Source organism: Rosa rugosa, chromosome 2 (assembly GCF_958449725.1).
Source record: "Rosa rugosa chromosome 2, drRosRugo1.1, whole genome shotgun sequence".
In the NCBI taxonomy this organism is placed as follows: Eukaryota; Viridiplantae; Streptophyta; class Magnoliopsida; order Rosales; family Rosaceae; genus Rosa; species Rosa rugosa.
This window is the reverse complement of record NC_084821.1, coordinates 55,742,801-55,757,341: the sequence shown is the minus strand read 5'-3', so window position 1 is coordinate 55,757,341 and position 14,541 is coordinate 55,742,801. Positions and strand designations below refer to the sequence as shown.

The 14,541-nt window shown below is 37.4% G+C and overlaps 2 protein-coding genes and 2 pseudogenes across 8 annotated transcripts; 3 read left to right on the top strand and 1 right to left on the bottom strand.

Moving 5' to 3' along the window:
- The first annotated feature begins 122 nt into the window (after window positions 1–122).
- Window positions 123–3,060, top strand: LOC133728578 (cyclin-T1-4-like; annotated as a pseudogene).
- LOC133731075 (peptidyl-prolyl cis-trans isomerase CYP59-like) lies at window positions 2,997–7,539 on the bottom strand. Its single transcript, XM_062158538.1, has 11 exons — window positions 7,507–7,539; window positions 7,358–7,408; window positions 6,739–6,830; window positions 6,250–6,262; window positions 6,086–6,163; window positions 5,915–5,961; window positions 5,760–5,815; window positions 5,427–5,467; window positions 3,879–3,978; window positions 3,244–3,381; window positions 2,997–3,064 (listed from the first exon to the last, which is right to left on the bottom strand). Exons 1-11 carry the CDS (start codon window positions 7,537–7,539, stop codon window positions 2,997–2,999), a joined length of 717 nt encoding a protein of 238 aa, XP_062014522.1.
- Window positions 7,540–7,658: 119 nt separating this feature from the next.
- On the top strand, window positions 7,659–9,411 carry LOC133731074 (protein EXPORTIN 1A-like; annotated as a pseudogene).
- Window positions 9,412–10,649: 1,238 nt separating this feature from the next.
- On the top strand, window positions 10,650–13,807 carry LOC133728575 (DNA polymerase zeta processivity subunit). Of its 7 annotated transcripts, none has more exons than XM_062155985.1 (7): window positions 10,650–10,716; window positions 10,801–10,881; window positions 11,061–11,173; window positions 12,016–12,205; window positions 12,477–12,693; window positions 12,911–12,980; window positions 13,179–13,807. In XM_062155985.1, exons 1-5 carry the CDS (start codon window positions 10,686–10,688, stop codon window positions 12,674–12,676), a joined length of 615 nt encoding a protein of 204 aa, XP_062011969.1. In that variant the 5' UTR covers window positions 10,650–10,685; the 3' UTR covers window positions 12,677–12,693; window positions 12,911–12,980; window positions 13,179–13,807. The 7 variants fall into 7 exon arrangements, with proteins under 7 accessions (XP_062011969.1, XP_062011971.1, XP_062011972.1 ...); XM_062155987.1 differs by having other exon boundaries at window positions 13,081–13,807; XM_062155988.1 differs by having other exon boundaries at window positions 13,071–13,807.
- The last annotated feature ends 734 nt before the right edge of the window (window positions 13,808–14,541 follow it).

Sequence of the window (14,541 nt, the reverse complement as noted above, 5' to 3'; positions counted from 1 at the left end):
TCCTTCCGATTTGGGTTTACTCGGCTCTCGTCTTCTTCAGTCCCATATCCAGGTAACAATCACTTCTTCAACTTCGTTTTCTGATTTTCCTTCTTTCCATTTTCAGTTCTGTGTTCGAGAGATACAGATGGCTTCCTTTTTGTCTGGCGATTCTTCTAACTTTGCTGTGAGTGAAAGTAGTTGCTATAGACAGACTGAGGATAAAGAGGAAGGAGGCTCTTGGTACTTTTCCAGGAAGGAAATTGAAGAAAATTCTCCATCTAAAGTAGATGGCATACTTAAAGAAAGAGGCGTATCTACGAAAGTCATACTGTACTTTTCTACAAGATTTGGGGGTGAGACTTAAAGTGTGAGTTTTAAGCCTTATATATAAATTTCTTATCTGTTTACCCTTTAGCTTCAAAAAAGGTAGTTTGTTTGATTATATATATATATATATATATATCTTTTCTTTTTCTTTGGGGATGATTATATTCAGATACATTTATATATAAAAACATGTCTAAGATTGAAATGGCTAGTCATCTGGACTGAAGATATGTAAAGTTATTATAGCTGTGGTACTTCATAAAGATAACTGATAGTTAAACGTTCAGTTTGAACTTTGGAGGTTCATTCTAGTGGATTGAGTGTAGTATCTTGTGTTTTGACTCGCACTTTATTATCTGGTGACTCATGTCGTACCAAAAAATTGAGATCAATGATTCAACATGTTGGTGATCCTGAACATTTTGTTTTGCTATTGCAGACCCCAGGTAACAATTGCAACAGCCATAATTTTCTGTCATCGGTTCTACATTTGCCAATCGCATGCAAAGAATGATAGAAGGGTGAGTATTATCAACCTGGAATGGCTTCAATCCATTATGCTTTCATCTTCTGGTTGATATGTATCTGAGTTAGCTTTAGACTTTCTAGCTGAGGTGAAAGGTAATACATTTATGGCATCTATTTAATCTCTCTCTACCTTGTAAAGGACAATTATTTTCATGCTTGGGAAAGGGAAGCTACTTAGTGAGAAGATTTTACAGTTTACATTTTTCTTCCACAAGTCTGATATCCATTTAGAGCCCTGATGTGATTAATGAACAAATAGATAATAGGAAAACTGATATTGGACTGATGATTATAGCCGGGCATGAAGCGACATTGGGAGTGGGATTACCATATTCAGATTTGAAAACCCACTCTCTTTCTAACGACCATAAATATCTGTGTAATTTAAGTGATCCGGAATGAGTTACCTTATTGACTAAATTTTATTAAACATTTATGTCAGACCATTGCAACACTCTGTATGTTTCTCGCCGGTAAGGTTGAAGAAACTCCCTGGCCTCTGAAAGATGTTATCCTTGTCTCCTATGAAATTATTCATAAGAAGATCCTGCAGCAGCTCAGAGAATCAAGCAAAAGGTAGTTATCAACTTATCATAATTGTGTTTGTAAATGCATCCCACTACTTGGTTCTTCCTAATTTTTTTTGGGGTGATTCTGATCTATGCACTATTGTTTTTCTTCTCTATTTTCACCCCAGGTTCTCAATTGCTTATTGTATCCCCTCTGCTTATACAACTTTTTCATGTTTAGTTACCTTCTTTAGGTTGAGCATTCACAGTGTGCATACCCATGTTGCATTATGTTACCTATATGTGTGCCCTCTAGCCAACTACTAAGTCTGCTTGACTGAAAATCAAAGCATTCATTGCTTAACTGTTTGCTCTCTCCTCTCTCTCTCTCTCATGAGTCTCATCAAATTTACTGTTCAAGTATTCTCAGATATGTATAACTGAACATACTGTTTAATTATAGTTTGTGTCAGATGTGAAGTATTTTCTGTTGGTATTTTTTGTTTAGTCTATTCACATATATGCAACAATCACGCAGGAGGTATATGAACAGCAGAAGGAATTGATTTTAACTGGCGAGAGGGTTGTTCTTGGAACTCTTGCTTTTGATTTCAATGTACACCATCCGTATAAACCCCTGGTGGAGGCAATAAAGAAATTCAAAGTAGCTCAAAATGCCCTCGCCCAAGTTGCATGGAATTTGCTAATGATGGGTATGATTTCTCTTAGTTTATATCTGTTGCTTGTTCTTGGCCTGTCTTCATTTCTTCTTGAACTTGGAATGTGGCATGCAGACTTCGGACTTCTCTTTGCTTGCAATTTAAGCCCCACCACATTGCAGCTGGTGCCATTTTTCTTGCCGCCAAGTTCCTCAAAGTAAAGCTTCCATCAGATGGCGAGAAGGTCTGGTGGCAAGAGTTTGATGTCACCCCACGCCAATAGGAGGGTGGGTCTCCTTGATTTATTACAATACATAATACTATGGAGCAATCAATAATGTTCTTTCCCATCCTCATTCTCATCTGATGAATTTCTTCATCATTCTAGAGTCTCTACTTTCGACCCTATAAATTTTTTCGTTAGTGTCATATGGTTCTGAGAAAGACCTGAAATGTTCAACCAACCAGGAGAAAGAGTTTTAATATCCCTCACTCCCTCTGTCTCTCTCCCTCCATCCGTCCTCCCACCATAGAGTCCTGTGATCATGTCTTTATTACTTAAGATTTTTTTTTTAAATGTATTTGCTAGTGGTTTCAGTTGACTACTTTTTCTGCAGAGGTTAGCAATCAAATGTTGGAGCTGTATGAACAAAATAGATTTCCATCTTCCGACGATGTTGAAGGAACTGTAGCAACTGCTACGAAGACTAAATCCAGGATGGAGCACCAAGACCTGGATCATGGCTCGTCAGTTAAAATTCCGACATGAGGCAACAAGTAACAGTCATTTGCAGGCTGGAGGTACAAGATCTGGAACCTCAAGGCCGGCATCTAGGCCTGCATCTGAGCAGTCATATGTTGAGAATGATTACCCCGCTAGAACTTCCCAGGGTCAAAATAATGACTACAGAAGTGCTGGAATGACAGGTTCTTTGGATCAAAATCAGAACTCTGCCTATTCATGTTTTGGTTCTCAACTCGGTTAATTGGATCATGGTCTTGATGTCTCTTTTATTGTCTTGGACTTTCTGGAGTATCTCATCAAATACCATCTCATAACTGCAAGAATCATAATAACATCAGACAAGCACAAAACACACACACACTCTCTCTCTCTCTCTCTCTCTCTCTCTCCCTCATTTTTTCCTCTCGAATGTCAACAAGCCAGAATGGCATGATATGTCATTTCGTTTTGTTCAAGTTTAGGTCCAATCACACACACACAAAGAACGACATACCTAGAGTTGTGTTGCCTCCACCGCGCTGTGCATTATCACTCTTCAATACGTACTTTTGAGGTTGCTGTTTACTGGCATTATCACCAGTGCACTCCTTGGCAATGTGATCAAGTGCACCACATTTGAAGCAGCCTTTGCCTACAGCAACAAAGAATTAATTCAGTCCTGTTGCAATCGTACCTACTATGGTAGGTGATACAAATAAATTCTGGAGTGTAATTGGATCCTGAAGGATAAATGTCGATACAATTATGTATTCATAACACTCCATAGAGTACCCGATCATACATTTTCATAAGATACAGATTTAATATCCACTGACATAACTCCTAGAAACACCAACAAAAACACCAAGCAAAGAATAAACAAATGAAAAATTAGTTTTACAACCTATTATCAATCTTTCATATCTCAGAAGTTCATTTCATTAATTACAAAGCACACCAAACCAGTGCAAAGGTTAGCTAAGTTGATATATTTAGAAAATGAACATAGGAGAACTGTACCAGAGAATGATAACACATTCCAATTTTACATAGCAGGTCACCAACAAAGTTGCCTCAAGACAGAAGAAAAAGAAAATGAACAGAAAGGAACCAATCATATATCTTTTCTGCATGCTTTAAACTCTATACCTTTGCCCGCTTCTTTGCGCCTGTATTGGGACCACAACCTTGCAACACTCTGACTAAAATCTACATGAATTCTTCGGTCATCAATCAAAGCATTATCCATCTGTACCACAAAAATGTTGAATAAAACAAGAGATTCAGAATGGGCTTTGATATCAAATAATTACAAAGTATTCCATTCCTTGTTTACAGAATATTTCTTCAGTCATCAATCAAAGCATTATTCATTTGTGCAACAAAAATGGGCTTTGATATCAATTAATTACAGAATGCCTTATTTATTTAGAGAATGACTCAAATGAATCAGACGTCAATTTTTGCAGCAAGATTACTTACGTTTTGCTGCAAGAATTCTACTAACCTATTTTGTTTATACCTGTTGCTGCTATATATACCTGTTTTACAGTTCTTACAGGTAGTTAAAGTGAGTACATGAAGGAAAAAATTTCAGACTGAAAATTATGTATTCTGGTTCATACATACAGAACCTTAAAGAGGACCATCTTGCATTAATGTTGAGTTTACAGAATAATCAAGAACACTTTTGCAAGATTATATTAATGTCTTCAGTTATTCATGTGAAATGCAGGACTGATACTTGTAGTTTTGTAGCTACTGTGTTTAGATAAGCACAGTTTGTCTCTTAACTCTGTGTTATATCAGCATTTTGACAGTTCATGTTATAAGTCTTAAAAGCTTGTTATTTATCTCACTGCGCACTAAAGAATGTTATTATACCTGAGACATTATGACTTCTTGTTATAGAAACTATTCCCAGTCCAAGTGGGAGAATGTTAGAGTGGACTGATAATAGTTACTTAAAGCATAACAACTGTTATTTAAAAGCAGGATAAATAACATGAGATAATTAATAAACTTAAACTTGGTGATATCTATCTAATATATTCTGTTTAGATAAATACAAGAGGCTTATGCATTTATCTTGTATAACAAGATAAATGAAGATATGTACATGCAGTAGAGTTGGATTGAAACTCTAACTCCTTGATGGGACTGAGCTTAGAGTGATCCACTTCTCTGTATAAATAGGAGTCCCCCTGTGTTCACTCAAGATACGCTGAAAATACAGTAGCAATACCATCTAGCTTTTCACATATTGAGTGCTTCACAGAAGGCTTTTATTGAGTTCCTCATTCCAGCTCCTGCCATCATTTCCAGCCGCACTCTGCTCATTTCCAAATGGCTCTCCAAGCAACTGAAAAAGGTTGGTCTTCCAAGTCTCCTTGTCATGCTTATGTCGATGTGTATCTGATATGTTCTGGTGTGTGCACATTGATATGTAAATGACATGTTTGAATGTATTTGTGATGTTAAATGATTGATTGTTTATTCTGTGGCAACAATTAAACAAGAAAAGAACTGAGCAACACCACAAGTTCGATCTTAATTATGATCTCCATAAAAGTTGCTACAATAACTTATGACAAGATTAAGAATCATAGAATGAAGCAAGTACTAAGATTATCGTGCATGCACGCAGGAAATGACAATTAGATTCAAGAAATAGGTAAATTGATTCTTTCAGCATACCTTGAAATATGCTTGTTCACATGCCTCTTTCGTTTCAAATTCTGGCATTACAAAATGTCATAATGATTAGCTTAACATAATCAGAAATTTGAATACTACACTAAACAAACTGAAATGAATTCGACAAGAAGAGAATAAGTAAAGGATAGAGAACGTGATGATACTTAAGGACTAAGGTCAACCACTGAACTTGTGCACAGACGTTGGAAGGACAGAAATCGAAGGACATATAAAGCAAAGGTAACAAAAATACATTCTCAAGCACAGAAGACAAGTATATTTCGTACGTGAAACAGAAGGAAAGAATTAGTATCTAACATAAAATTCACTCACCTATGAACGCATAACACAAACTGTCTCCAGTCTTATAATCACGTATTATTTCAGCCCTGCAATCATTTACATATCATCACATAAGCTCTTTGTAATCCCTAACTCACAAATCCCAGAAGTTATTAGTAATTAACAAACAAGAATACTACTCTTACGCTTGCACAGTTCCAAAGCGTGAGAAAATTGTGAACAAGTCCTCATCCTGCATCAAGAGCCAAACTACTCAGCAGCTTGTTACAACAACATATAGTCATAGTGCCAAAATTGTAGGCACCAGAAAACAAGGTCAAAATGAAAACAAAAATCATGAAAAGAAGACTACATACTTCAGTGACTGGATTCAGTTTACAAACAAAAAGCACATTGTCAGGCGGCTTTATCTCAACATCAGGAATATCCCCTATCTGTTACACAGACATGGCAAGAAAGTGGGAAAGGAAGATCAACCTAGTCAGAAATCATAATAGAGATAAGTCAAAACTTTGAGTACCTTAGAATAAAATCTAATGATTAATCCACATCCAAACAACTCAAGCTTTTTAAAATATGGTTAAACAGACTTATCCAAGATTCTGACTTTAACCCTACAATTGAAACTTTCCAATAACTAAAAACTCCGCATGTTGGACCAATATTAATAAGGAGAGACCCACATGTAACTGTAGAATATAAAATAATCATTGGCCCACAACCTTCCAGCTAAAAGTTTTGCCAACAAACTTGATCAGAACTAGGCATAGTAGGATCACTATGCTCATACTATTCCGGGAACTTGCTATATATTCCAAGTGCTATACAAGAAATAGATTTTTCATTTGTATCTTAGTTTGGTATTCACACCTGGTAATAGAATATAACAACTATCAGTAATTACCTCATCCTTTGGTTTGCCTTCCGGGGAGGCTCCAGGAATTAACTCAGATAGTTGTGAAGGATCTTCAAAAGGATCATCCAATATGTAGGCAAAAGGGGGACCGACCTAATATTTTTATAGGGTCTGTTGCTCTCGTCCACATAAGCCTCATTGATCCTTGTCAATGTCTCCAACCCCTCTGCTATCTCCCCAAAAACCTGCAATACAGACATCACTTTAGTAATGCACGTATCAAATCCACCACACAAAAAAATCTATCTACTTGAAGACTATGAGACTGAAACACTTCTACTAGACATGCATATGCTATCTACTAGGATAGCATAGAGTAGATTTATTGCAAGAGACTATCTACTTGCATGAATGTAATTAGCGCAGCCTACACAAACACACACAAGGGTAATCACTATTGCACAGAAAAAGTCCTTTATTGACATATCAAACAAACCCAAGCATTCTTGCATAGGAAGATATATCCCATCAAGTTGATGCATAGCTCTCTCTCTCTCTCTCATTATTATTATTTTTTTAGACACTTGCACCCCCCCCCCCCCCCAAAAAAAAAAAAACTATCCTGTACCGCTGCTCCTATAATAAATCAGATAATTCTAACACTTCATCCACCCAAAAAAGGAATTAAATTAGGTTACTGGAAAGATGACAAAGTTGGACAATGGATTCAGTAAATAAATAGTAAAGAAGATAGATGGGAATGAAGACTTACTGTATACTTCCCATCGAGATAGTCTAGATCATCACGCAATGTAAAATAGAACTGCACAAAAGAACAATTAAAAACATCAGCACATCACTATTTGTAATTGAAAAGTGAAAAGAAGCCCATATAAAGTGCACAAGCCTACAAGCTTATGCCAGAATAGCAGTAATCTTATGTGCATAAACCATATCTTGTTCTGCTTCATTCAACAGATCGATCAAGAGGGAAACTCTCAAACTGATCGAGACATTCCTGGACAAGGCTGAAGACCAATCTCATATAGGAAATTAAACAAATTGTGCCTCCGATGCTGGAGAGTCAGAAGTTTTATCACCTTTTGCCACAGTCATAACAAGTATATCCTTCTTTCATTATCTAGCATTATACTTATTTAGAAATGATGCCATGCTAATTAAAACTGACTAATATAGCTCAAATATTGCTGATGATTACAAAGAAGTGAAAAAACTTTGAAGATTCTTCAGGATCGCCTAAAGTTCTTTTCCTTGCTTCATGACATCGCTGCACACTATTTACCTGTGTTGATTAGATTATCGAGTCAGGTTTGTGTTCCTTTTTTTTTTTCTTTTTCTCCCATTTTGCTCATGGTTATATCCAGATTCATATATTTTGTTAATCATCACAAATTGTCTTTTGATTGTTTTCGTGTTTTTGGTATGCTTCAGCAACTAAAGCTTGTCCTGGATTCAATTATTTGGGCATTTCGGCACACAGAAAGAAATATTGCTGAAACTGGCCGGGCTGAACCCGTTATTGGAGATGCTGAAGAACTTTCAGGTGTGTACGTTACATATTTTATTTCTGAAACTGGGCTGATTTCTGAGTAGCGTACGTTTCACGATGCTAACTGTGTTTTGGTTACGGCTGACAGAAATCGGAGTTGTGTAATCAATTTTTCCAGACATACATTTAGCAAATTGAGCAAGAAATATTTGCTGTCTTGACGGACACGTTTCATAAGCCTGGGTTCAAGTTGCCTGTCTTGGTGCTCCAACAGTTGTTTTGCCTTGTAGAAAGTGTCCTGTGACGGAGCCTCTGCGGAATGTTGCAGTGGTTCCTTACTTCCTTATCAATATTTAAATAATGCAATGTTTGATCGGGAGTTCACCATCAAGCTTTTGAGTAATTCTTTCCCCAACATGACTTCCATAGAGGTTTATTTCTGATATTATTTTGTCTGTTCATACTAATTCTATAAGAATACCGCTCTCATCTGAAGGGTTTTATTTAGTTGATTCTTTTTTTCCTCAGGTCAATCAATTTTTGAAAGGACTATTCAAGTCCAAGAATGACTGCTTGGCCAGATTTAAGGGAGACTTTCTAGTGCAATATATTAAAAGAATTTTCAGCACAGGCAGGATATATACCAAAATATCAAATCAAATGATGTTTCTTTGTTTTCTTTTGAATCTGTTTTATGTTCGGATAGGTCACTATTACTTTGTTAGACAATGTGGTATAATAAGAGGGAACCTGTTGCAGGACAACAAAGATGTTTATGCAGAGGAGGCTGCTGCACAAAGAGAGAGAAGGGCAACGGATTACGCCCAATGAGATCCAAGATGAAATGGTTGATTCTTAGATGGCTAATTAATATTCATGTTGGAGCTAAATTCATGTGTGACTGATAGAGATGCAGTGGGGTACCTAGATTCAGTCATCTAAATCTGTCAATGCAAATGCAGCATTAGCTTCCCTTTTGTTTCCAGAATTTTCTTAGTCGAAATTAGTAAAAGCACAAGGTCTCGCCCATAGCCCGCTGGCTGCACTGCCTATATGTCTATTGGAAGGCCATAGAGTATGTAGGTGCTGATTTAGGGAAAGGAATATGTCAGAGTCATTTGTACGGGTTTTGCTCGATCCAGATTGATCTATATGTACTTGCTAGATGGGATTCAATCTGTTTAAATGACTATTAGTATGGATCATTCTTCTTAGAAGTCTAAGTTCAAGTTTAGACCAAAGAAGTCGAAGCATATTCATTCAACTGTAACCCCTTGTAGTTTAGGGAAGTTGAAGTTCAGAAAGCGTCCTAAGTTTCTAACCAAATTAGCAGACCTTTTCTGTGATACAATAATTCTTGAGGTCTTTTGACGTGCCTGCACTTCTTTTTCTTGACATCACAATGACACCTCAAATTCAAACTGGGTAACCGCATCCTTACACTTGTTTGGTGGTCTGCATTACCGTGCTTCCCCTAATTACTAGGCCGCCCCAAGTAAAGGACTAGTCTGGACATAGAATTGAGGTACATGTCACCAGACTAATTGGTCATGAGTGGTTTTGGTTTTGGTAACTGCATTTGCTTTTAAAGGGTTGAATACAATAGGACATATATGCGGATGCAATGACTCGATGGATATCCACGGGATTGACATGCACATTTCTAAAGCTGGATTAGTCACAATTCGAGGGAGGGGGCACAGCATAAATGTGGGTGATGATGAATGTGTTATGACCGTGGAACTGTGGAAGTGGTGAGGTTGGAAGATGAGAAAATATTAGAAGAAAATAACACCGAAAACGGTATAAGGATTGATTTCAACATAAAAATTTATTCGAATTATAGATAATAAATTTAAAAGTATGAATAAAATCTTTTTTAATTAATTTTTTTTTTCTTTTACCACTGAATAAATCACTTCAAACATAAAAACACTAAATATAGTACCCTTCTCTCCCATAACTTCAAAATCTTCCCTCCTTCCAAAATAATAAAATATATATATATATAGAGCCGTTCGAGAGCGGACGTCCGCAAACCCAGAAAAAGTGCGGACGTCGCTCCTCCGGCCTCGATCAAGCTTCGACGGCACGGCGGGGCTTGCCGGAGGGGGGCTAGGGGTCTGAGAAGCCGGTCTGCAGTCGGGTGGAGTCGCCGGCGACGAGGTTGCGGCGTTGCCCAGAAGCTTGCAGTTGCAGGTCCGGCCGCTGCCCAGAACGTGCAACCTCGATCTCCTCCGACCTCGATCGCTGCCCAGAACGGTCAGGGATGCCTCCGACCTCCCTCCTGCAAGCCGCGCGCCGCTGTCGCCGCCTGGAAGCTGCTGCTGCGTCGACGTCCGTACTTTAGCGACAGTGCGGATGTCCGCCTGTGATCGGGCCTCTATATATATATATATATTGAAGACCTAGAAAATATCAAAATAGAAAACAAAATGAATTGGGTTGAATAACCCGATCTTGGTGAGTCGGGCTGGGAGCTAAATCGGGTAGACCCGCCAAAGAGCGGGTTCGTCTATTCAAACTCAAAGCACGCTTCTGCTTCCAGAGTCTCTCTCTCTCTCTCTCTCTCTCTCTCACTCTAGAGATAATGGAGCGCAAAGACAATCAGTCTCCTCAAGGTTTTGTTAATTCTGTTTTTCTCTTCTGAAAATGGATCTGGCTTTATTTCTTTGTGTTTGTAATTCAAATTGAAAATTGCGCAGATGAAACCGCTCGGATTCTGGTCGAGTTCTTGGAGGTGGCAATCACTTCAATCGTTTTCCTCAAAGGAATTTACCCTCCAGGTTTGTTCTTATCTCATTCAATCACAAAGCCCATTTCTTGTTTGTGGTTTCTGGGAAAAATTTCTGGTATTGGGTTTGTGTTTTTCTTCCATTATTTGGGCAACCCAGAAAGCAAAACCCATAAAAGCCCAAGAGAAAGTGCTTATTGCTTTTGCTGATACTTGGTTTTTGGGTTGAAGGTGCTTTTGAGAGAAGGAAGTATATGAATTTGGTGGTTCATAGAGCTCGGCACCCTGAGCTCAGAGATTATATCCATTCTGCTGTCTCAGGACTTCTTCCTTTTATCAAAAAGGTGAGTCCTTTAAGAAAAGAAAAAATTTCTTTGCTTTGTTTTGTGTTGCAATATAATTTCTTTTTCGTAATGAATGGTTTGCAAGAATTAGCCGATTTATCTAATGCTACTAGGTCAGTGGTTGAGTTTGGAATAGGCTACTGACCTGGTTGTTGAAATTGTTAAATTGTATATGCATTTGGGCTAATACTAGTATTATGTGGAATTCATCATCTCGCCTTAAGAATACTTTTACTCATCTTTTGCTTTTATAATGATCACTCTCGTCGAATATGTATCTTTTTTGTCAAAATATGGTTTATTTAAACTTCTAAAAAACATCATTGAGATCCTGTAGTTTGTTTGAACATCAACGTGTGTTAGGGATGAATCACCATACTAGTTAGTTCAATTATATAATGAATGGGGTCTGGAATGTTTTGCAAAAAGAGATAGACTATGTGGATTCCTTAGTCTAACATAGTTATAATATGTGCTCACATTCACTGTGATAAGTTCTCTCATTATTGCTGGATTGCTTCTCTTTAACTGATTCATGCTATAGACAAGTGGAATACATATTAGGAATATGCCAATGAACTACCTATGCAGAGAGCAGCCTGCATTAGCTTTCTAATTCACTTTTATGAATTGCAATCTGATTTCTGTGATGGGAACAATACAAAATTTCATATTGTCATGACAGAAACTGAATAAAGATTCGGTCAGACTCATGCAGACACTTTTTATTTCTGTGAAAATGATTTGGCATGCATCTTCTCTTTCTTATTCTTGTATTTTTCTTGTTCCTCCCATCATTTTCCGTGTAATCTCACTGAAACGGACATACATTTCACTAATAGGGTCTGGTGGAGAGAGTAGCAGTTATTTTCTTCGACAGTGACAACAACCCTATGGAAAGATTTATGTTTAAGCTCACTGTGGATCAGTCTTGTGGCTCAAACGTCAAAGAAGCTGACCTGGAGTTCTCACTTAGGTCATTCTTTATCAAGCTTCCTCTCATAGAATCCGCTACTAAGGTTCTTCCTCAGAGTACGTCCTTAAGTTCATAGTCAACTTTCGTACTCAGTTTCATGGTTGGTGTTGAATTGCATCTTACAACACTATTGAATTTAATTTCTTGTTCTTGGCCAACCCTTTTATTTTTAAACTTGGCATTTTCATCTTTGGTTTAATTTATTCGATTTTGACCCTATGCTTGGGTTGTTTCTGGTTTCTTCCGCTACAATTGTGGTTCTTCTGCGTTTCCATGTTTCTTTTTAAAGATTGCAGCTAGGTCATGTAAGCTTTTCTCTTATAATAGATTGCAGGTGGGAGATAACAGCATACTTCCGGTCCCTTCCTCAGGAAATTTCAAGCAAGAATGAAGGGTTGTGGCTTCCAACAGACACAAAGCAGTGGCAACAACCTCCCCTAATAACTCCTATTAAGTCGATGAGTAGCCAACCGCTCTCTGTGCAGTTGTATCTAGAACATCCAAGTGTATATGAACCAAAGCCGTGAATAAAGATTACAAAACTGTTCAAGTGTACGCACATATAGTTACTCTGGTATTCCCTTAAGTTTCCTATTTTACTTTATAGTCAACTTTTTTTTCTTTTCTTTTTTTTCCTCTCGAATCTATTATCTGGTTTCCTGACCAACATTATCTTGTGTCATGACTCATTTTTCGATCATAATATTTAGATCAATGGTTCAGCATGTTGATGATACTGAATGTTTTGTTTTGCTGTGCAGACCCCAGGTAACAATTGCAACAGCCATGCTGTCATCCATTCTACATTTGCCTATACCATGCGACAGAAGGGTGAGTATTATAAACCTGGAATGGCTCCCATCCTCGCTGGTTTTGTCATGTTTGATACATATCTAACTTAGCTTTAGATAATGCTGTTAGTTGATTGCAGGGTTCCAATGGAAACAATTGAGTTCATTGAATCTAAATTGGATTTGCTGAATGACTTCAAGAAGTCACTGATTCAAAAGTACCCTGACTTTTTTGCAGTTAAAGATGTCAATGGAAGAGCTTATCTTCATTTGGAGAATTGGGACTCTTCACTAGCGGTCGCAGCTTGTGGAACGATTGGCTAATGAAGAGGGTTTGTGGGCTCTGATGGAGTGGGAAAAAAGTTTAGAAATCAAAAGATGGGAACTTTCAAGGTCCACAGGCCTTTATAATTATTTGCCTGCTGGTTTTAGGACAAATGCCAGTTACCTTGAGCAATTTGAAAGTAGCAGAAACTGGAATTCCCTTCTCCTTATTTGAATGCAAGGAGGTTTGACATTGCTGACACAAAAGCAAGGAAGTGAATGGTGCCGGTGTGTCAGTCTTCATGAACTACTCAGTTTGACTATGCAGAAGGGGATGACATCTTACCTTCTAAATTGCTGCTTCATTTGGTAAAACATCCTGATCTAATTTACATAACTATTAAACGTACAAGGAGCTCTGTATTTCTTATAGAAGCTTAGGATGGATCAAATTTGACGAACAAATGTCCCCTCCTGTTATATAATGATAAATTTGTAGGTCTTAGTGGTGGGACATAGATCAACTCATGTAATGCGGTAATAGTCAAATTCTGTTGAATAATTTTGTGCTGTATCCTAGTAAAGCTGCAAAATTGATGATTATCATCATATTAACCATATCATCTTATGATCGTCACAATGTCCTCGACAGTTTTAGCCTCTGGTCTCACTGCACAACAATTTAGAGTGCTTGAAATCTTATCTACTCTTAAGATATGGAAATACTGATAGAAGTATATACCAGAAGAATTTAATGGATCACCCCTATAATACAAAGTCTATCAATTCATTTCCTAGCACAAATTTTAGCAAATCATTTAGTAGTTTTTGGTTTGTATCGATTCACTTTTGGATATCTCTAAGTTGATGGCCCAGCAGCCCATTGCCTTCATTATGAAACAGTACTTAAACAAAATCTTAAAGATAGAATGGGGTTTCAATTATGGAACATGTTGTTACATCCAAGTTATCATCATCTGTTCTGTCATCCTGAGACTTTGTAATTGCAACCGTCTTCTCCTAAAGGACATGAGAATTTCCATAATTTTATTTAATGTTTCAGGGCTTTCAACCTCGTATATCCAAATTGTATGCTTTGCTCATCCTTCCTTGTTGCAGTTTGGTTAGTTTGAGCCTGATGGCTGGACTATAACAAAAACTATAGAAACGAGAATGTATATATTTCTCCTCTTTACTATTGTTGTTTATGCAGTTAAGATGTTTGTATAGATGTTTAAGACCGGTTCTTTTTTCTTAAACTTATTCATATTGGTACTGATTAACTCAAATGCTTGCTGTAAAACTGATATGCCTGATCAATCATATGTTTTTGATCT

What these genes read in the sequence shown, in the direction of transcription:
- LOC133731075 (XM_062158538.1), bottom strand. Translation starts at nt 7,539, where the DNA reads ATGGTTTATGCACATAAGATTACTGCTATTCTG. An exon ending in GCGCAAAGAAGCGGGCAAAG is followed by an intron (nt 3,382 to 3,878) that starts GTATAGAGTTTA and finishes TTGTTGCTGTAG; the next exon opens with GCAAAGGCTGCTTCAAATGT. An exon ending in TGGAGGCAACACAACTCTAG is followed by an intron (nt 3,065 to 3,243) that starts GTATGTCGTTCT and finishes TGATTCTTGCAG; the next exon opens with TTATGAGATGGTATTTGATG.
- LOC133728575 (XM_062155985.1), top strand. Translation starts at nt 10,686, where the DNA reads ATGGAGCGCAAAGACAATCAGTCTCCTCAAG. An exon ending in AGACAATCAGTCTCCTCAAG is followed by an intron (nt 10,717 to 10,800) that starts GTTTTGTTAATT and finishes AAAATTGCGCAG; the next exon opens with ATGAAACCGCTCGGATTCTG. An exon ending in TTCTTCCTTTTATCAAAAAG is followed by an intron (nt 11,174 to 12,015) that starts GTGAGTCCTTTA and finishes TTTCACTAATAG; the next exon opens with GGTCTGGTGGAGAGAGTAGC.